Below are 5,509 nucleotides of genomic sequence, written 5' to 3'. Positions count from 1 at the left end.
TATAAATAGGGATGTCTCATATGAATAAAGTGTGCCTTTCATCAGAAACTTTTTTTGTTCTTCTCTAAATTCCTTGTCTGGTTTGTTAACAGTTGCTTCATACAGCAACTTTATTTCTGTCCTTGTTTTATCTTTAGGTTTATTCTCTCAGACATTCTTAGGATATCTGAGGAAATCCTATCACCTCTTATCTCTTTCCCAGTGGCTCCAGCTGCAATGCGCAATATGTCTTCAATGAGCGCAACATTTCCCATGATGTCAACATGTGCCCCACTCTCAATGCCCCTCCCTTCTAGCAGACTAGATGGTGGCTTGTGCCGGTACTCCCTTATGTATGTAGCAATGCCAGATGGATTGAACCGGGTTCTTCCTCTCCATCCTTTAGCACACATGAATCCAGCACTTAGAACAGGTACACTCTCATCTCCATCTGCAAAGTATACTCCACCTTTCAAGCAGCTACCATCTTCTCCATTGACTGAGCTATCAATCAGGTATGGAATGCTTTTGCACCCGCTGGTAGGTGACAGCTTGTACACGTATGATCTCTCAGTGGGAATTCCAACACCATACAAGCAGTATATCTCCATGTCCGGAGCATCAGGTAGTCTGAAAAATATATTCAGCTTTTTAATCATTAAGTACTAAGGTATACAAAAAGGAATATTTTCAGTTGTGTGCATCTTGGGGATGTGCACAGGTATGTTGCAATAAGGTTTGTGCTTCACTTGATTATTGACATATAGACATATTTGAGTCTCTTCATAAGCCAAAATTTGATGACCACATGATCACATGGGAAAAGGTCATTGAGGATTAATAATTCAAGAGAAGTTGATGGTTATATTGGTAAATTGCAAAAATAGAAGTTCAATGTATGCAAGGAAAGAAAGCAGAACAATATTGTCAACGCTTTGAATGTATGAGACATAATAGATATGAGTTTAAGACAACACATATTTACAGATAATAGACTACATAGAATCTATCTAATATGTATAACAGATAAAGACAATACATATAAGTATTAAAGCTGTCAAAATGTATCTGAGTGCAATTATACGTACTTCATTTCAAGTGGATTAGACCAGTATTTGTAATGGTTGTATTTAGGGTCATCAAGATCGTCAGCTATTCCATGTGAAAAATGAGCTTCAGCCCGTTGCATCATTTTTGGTGCGACAAAGCGAAGCAGATCAAGAAGAGTTTGAGTTGTGTAAGCTTTATTTGCTGCAACTTTTTGGATGCCTTCCCTGCTCATCTCATCATATTCAGTCCAGGCCTCTCCACAGGAAAAGTTTAAATTTGGGGAGGCACTTGTCTGCAAAAATTCCTGAGAATGAAACTTAATTATTGATTCTCACAATAAAAGCAAGATTGTTGGCAACAACAAAAAAAAGGACTGAAACACAGCAGCTTTTCTTCTATTTTTATAATGGATACGAGATAGGAGATCTATTATTTTGTCAAGTACTCAGAAAATGCATACTTGTCTGAACACGGCAATACTTGAAGATATATAAATGTTATCCATGAGAGGTAGCATGGTTCTGTCATTTTAAAAGTTGGAAATGATAAAACGAAAAAGTAGAAGATTTCTCATTAGAAAAAGCTCTTTTCCTTCAGTCATTTCAAGACTCTGTTCTTAAGTTGTCTCCCTTCAGTAGTGAATTAAGTTGATTCAACAGATCAAAAAAGCTAAAGGTTAAATATGTTTTCTAAGGTCATTAGCTGAAGCATACATATCATACCTTTGAATCAACTGTGGGAAGCTGTGAAGAATGTAACTGTGATGCTGCCCTGCCAAAAGAGATTATTCTTCCATATTTAACTGGATCTTTCACTTGGAAACCTCTCTTCACATCACTGTTGTTGACATTATTGTCAATTGGAGAGGGCTGAGAGTGTCTTTTCCTGGAGAAGTCACAAGCATGCCCTTCTTCAGGAGACCAGTCCATGTTGCCCCATATAGTCTCTCCCCCTTTAGGCACCAATGACACAATTGAGTCCCATGTCCGAGACACCCGCATGACATGTTCTAATGTTTGATGCCCTAAAATCTTAGAATCCAATACTCCAGGTGCCATGGCTCTACAAAGGCCAAACAAAAGAGTAAAATTTGGTAAATACTGAACGCTAAATCTTTTGATAATCTTGCACTAACATCAAGAAATCATTATTTCTTGTTGTCACAAGTATTGGGATATTTTCTATCTCAGTCAACGTTTTACATGTCCACACTAATGAGAAAACCAGGCAAGGTGATTTCATTTTAACCTTGTTTGTAACTTCATTTAGTAAGTTGATATGATCAAATCATTAATAACATATTTTGTGATACAATGGTACCGTGCAGTAACTTCATCTCAACTATGTTTCAACGGCAGCAATTGTTATGAGGAAGAGATAGAAACACTAACCTGATATAAGCAATGTCTTTGCCTTCAGCAGAGAATATATTACTAACAGCCTTTGGAACACCCAGAAACGCTGGACCAATGTTCATGATTGCCTTGATGTGCTTGGCACACCAACCTGGACCACCACCACCCCCCATAGGAGGAGGTGTTTCAACCCATTTAAGGAAGTGAAGAAAATAGATAACCCCCATGGAATGGGGCACCACAACCACTTTCTTATAGCCATTGGTTAAATACATTAGCTCAATTTTACTCTTCAGCCTACTAAGAGCATGGTCCCGAATCTGCTTATCCCCAGTTGAAAAATATATTAGTAAAAACTCAATTTGATATGTTATCTATGTTTTGTGCTGCAAATTGGCCATGGAAGAAGCAACATATGAAAGCAGGAAGTGTTGTTTGGAGCCAAAGATTGATATTGTTTTCCATCATATTCAGAAGCAGACAGCAGAAGGGCCATGACAAGCATGGATAAATTCATTGCCTGGTTCTGTTTAAAATTAAGAACCTCCCCAATTGATAGAAACTTCCAGCCGTAACTCAAGCGTAAGTTTCATAATCTTGTTAAAGAATTTTAACAATTTATCTTAAATCATTTCTGCTAAAACAGAAGTGCATACTTGAGATAGACACGAATACAACATAATGCAAACGTGCAATAACGATGTAGAAGCAAAGGAAGAACCATTATACCTCTGTATTCTGGAAAGAGAGCCTCCAATCATAAGCAGCCATGTGCAAATTCTTCCCCTCATAACCAATTTTTGCCAAATTTTCAATGAGAACAGCCCACACGAAATATTCCGGAGCAAAATAGTCAGCTGCAACCAACCCTGGAACAGCACGAACCCGGATTCCTGGTGGGTCAAGGCCAGTTTCACTGTGCAAAGACAAGTGCTCCAAGCAACACAAAGGTCTACATACCAACAGAAGCCCGATATAATTCCTCAAAATTCAATCGAAATTCAAACTAAAGGATACAATTCCTACGTAAAAAAAAATTGCTGTTAAGTACCTCTTGAAGATTTCAGTAAAGCTACCAACCCAAAGTCGTTTACGAAACAGACCATCAGCACAAGGCTGGCCTTCCCATAGCTCTAGGCCACCAGTCACAATGCCAGGGACTAAAACAACTGGGTGAAGAGCTGCCAAGCCTTCACGTTTAAGCCTGAACCCTGGTGATTCAGGAACCTGAAGCAATGTGACCGGCAAACTATGGCACAAGAACAAAAGAAGCCACCAAGTGGAGCAAAGGTAACCAATCATCCAACAACAAGAATCTAAGCGTCTCCATTCCTTGGGCTGCCTCCTTGGTTGCTTTCGCTTCTTGTTGATTTCCAAGGCAAAATTGTTAGCAGAAATGACCTCTTCTTCTTTCTTGTCCAGCTTTTGATCAATCTTTGGAGACTGATCAAAAGATTCAAACCCCACTGAAGAGCACTTAACTGCTGGCTCTACATAGCATAGTTTCCTAAACCGGAGAATAGAAGCCATTTTCCACCCAAAAAAAATGAACTTAAAATTCACCGAGAAGAACACCAACACGAAATACCCATCAAAGGGATACACAAAAAACCAAGAAACACAAAAAAGCCATAAAAATGAAACAGTGTAAGAACAAGAACATCTCACTTATGTATAAGAGCTCGAGAGAAAAAGTAAAGAAAAGCTGAATTACTATAAAGCTGAGCACTGATCAGCTTAATGATTAGCAGTTACAGAAACGAAAAAAAAAAAACCACGTGGCGAAGAAGACGAAGATATGGGTGTCTGACAATGCCCTAAGGAACAAACACATAAGTAAGAAACAAGAAGAGAAACCAGCTTCCTCTTCTTCTTCTTCTTCTTCTTTTCTCTTTCTCTTTTTTTTCTTTTGAAGTATGGTTAGTGAAAGGGAAGTTGTTATGGAAGCAAACTGTTCAGAGGGGATGAAATCGAGGGAGGTTTTGTTCGTGTATATATATATGACGTTGGAGACAATGAAAAAGTTTAGACAAATTTTGGAGGAAATTATGAAGAATAATTTTTTTATAAGTATATTTTAAAAATAATTATTAAAAAAATTTAATTATTTTTAATTATGATTTAATAAAAATATTTTTAAAATTATTTTAAATAAATTAAATTATTTATTATAATTTTTTTATTTATACTTTTGATTTTCCTCTCATTATCTAATTTTTTCTAATTTTATTGATTTTTCTTTTCGAAATCCGATTATTATACTTTTGATTTCTCTCTTGTATTTTTAAATTTTTTTTTCTTACACTTTCAAGAGATCAAGCGATAATTATGAAAAAGGTGACTATTTAAAAAATTTAATTTTTAAGTATTTTAAATAAAATTAAAACGGTAGAAATAATCGTAAATGTTTGAAATAGTTTTTAATTAGATCAATTCAGGACCTAAATATCAATAAATTCAAAACTTTAAAATTTATAAATCTAAGTTTTCAAAGAAAATATTTTTTAATTTTTACTCGAAATAGATGTTTTAGATAAAAATTTATATTTTGATTTATAAAAATATGTTAGAAATATTTTAATTAATGTCAAATTGTCAAAAAACTAAAAAAAATAAAAAGAGTTGAGAAGATTTGAAGTTTTGGTTTATAACTAATAACAACATTTTAAGCATTAAAGTATAACAAATATTTTTGAATACAACATCTAAGAATAATATTTTTTTTTAATATAACGTGTAACAACTTTTTTTAACTATGACATATAGCATGTTTTTATACATAATGTGTAACAACCTAATCATGACGTATAACATATTTTTGTATATAACATGTAACAATAATATTTTTTTTAACAGGTGTATAACAACCTAATTATAATATGTCACATATTTTTATATATGATATATAATAATTTAATCATAATATGTAATATATTTTTGTACATTAAGTATAACATCATAATATGTAATTTTATTAAAAGTAATTTTGTCTAATTTAATTAAAAATAATTGAAATTATAAAATAATTATTTTTAAAAACATCTTATTTTAAAAATTATTTTTAAAAAGATCCCTAAATTTTGACTTTGGTGTTGCGTTTTTAAAGACGCTTGTCTTGGTCCTTA

The 5,509-nt window shown here is 34.1% G+C and overlaps 1 protein-coding gene across 1 annotated transcript; it reads right to left on the bottom strand.

Annotated features, from left to right (window-relative positions):
• Nucleotides 1–13: 13 nt before the first annotated feature.
• On the bottom strand, nucleotides 14–4,330 carry LOC110412475 (Lecithin:cholesterol acyltransferase family protein). The gene is made up of 6 exons (XM_021423009.1): nucleotides 3,436–4,330; nucleotides 3,114–3,336; nucleotides 2,421–2,704; nucleotides 1,752–2,091; nucleotides 1,068–1,333; nucleotides 14–609 (listed from the first exon to the last, which is right to left on the bottom strand). Exons 1-6 carry the CDS (start codon nucleotides 3,912–3,914, stop codon nucleotides 111–113), a joined length of 2,091 nt encoding a protein of 696 aa, XP_021278684.1. The 5' UTR covers nucleotides 3,915–4,330; the 3' UTR covers nucleotides 14–110.
• Between the last annotated feature and the right edge of the window lie 1,179 nt (nucleotides 4,331–5,509).

Source organism: Theobroma umbraticum, unplaced genomic scaffold (assembly GCF_002168275.2).
Source record: "Theobroma umbraticum cultivar Fairchild unplaced genomic scaffold, ASM216827v3 scaffold_95.0, whole genome shotgun sequence".
Lineage (NCBI taxonomy): Eukaryota > Viridiplantae > Streptophyta > Magnoliopsida > Malvales > Malvaceae > Theobroma > Theobroma umbraticum.
Note: the sequence above shows the minus strand (reverse complement) of the source record. Positions and strands in the feature narration are given on the sequence as shown.

Excerpts from the sequence above, each read along its gene's own strand:
- LOC110412475 (XM_021423009.1), bottom strand. The coding sequence starts at position 3,914 with ATGGCTTCTATTCTCCGGTTTAGGAAACTATGCTATGTAGAGCCAGCA. Across the intron at positions 2,705-3,113 it reads TCTCTTTCCAGAATACAGAG|ATTCGGGACCATGCTCTTAG; the intron begins GTATAATGGTTC and ends GGGGATAAGCAG. Across the intron at positions 1,334-1,751 it reads TTCCCACAGTTGATTCAAAG|GAATTTTTGCAGACAAGTGC; the intron begins GTATGATATGTA and ends TTTCATTCTCAG.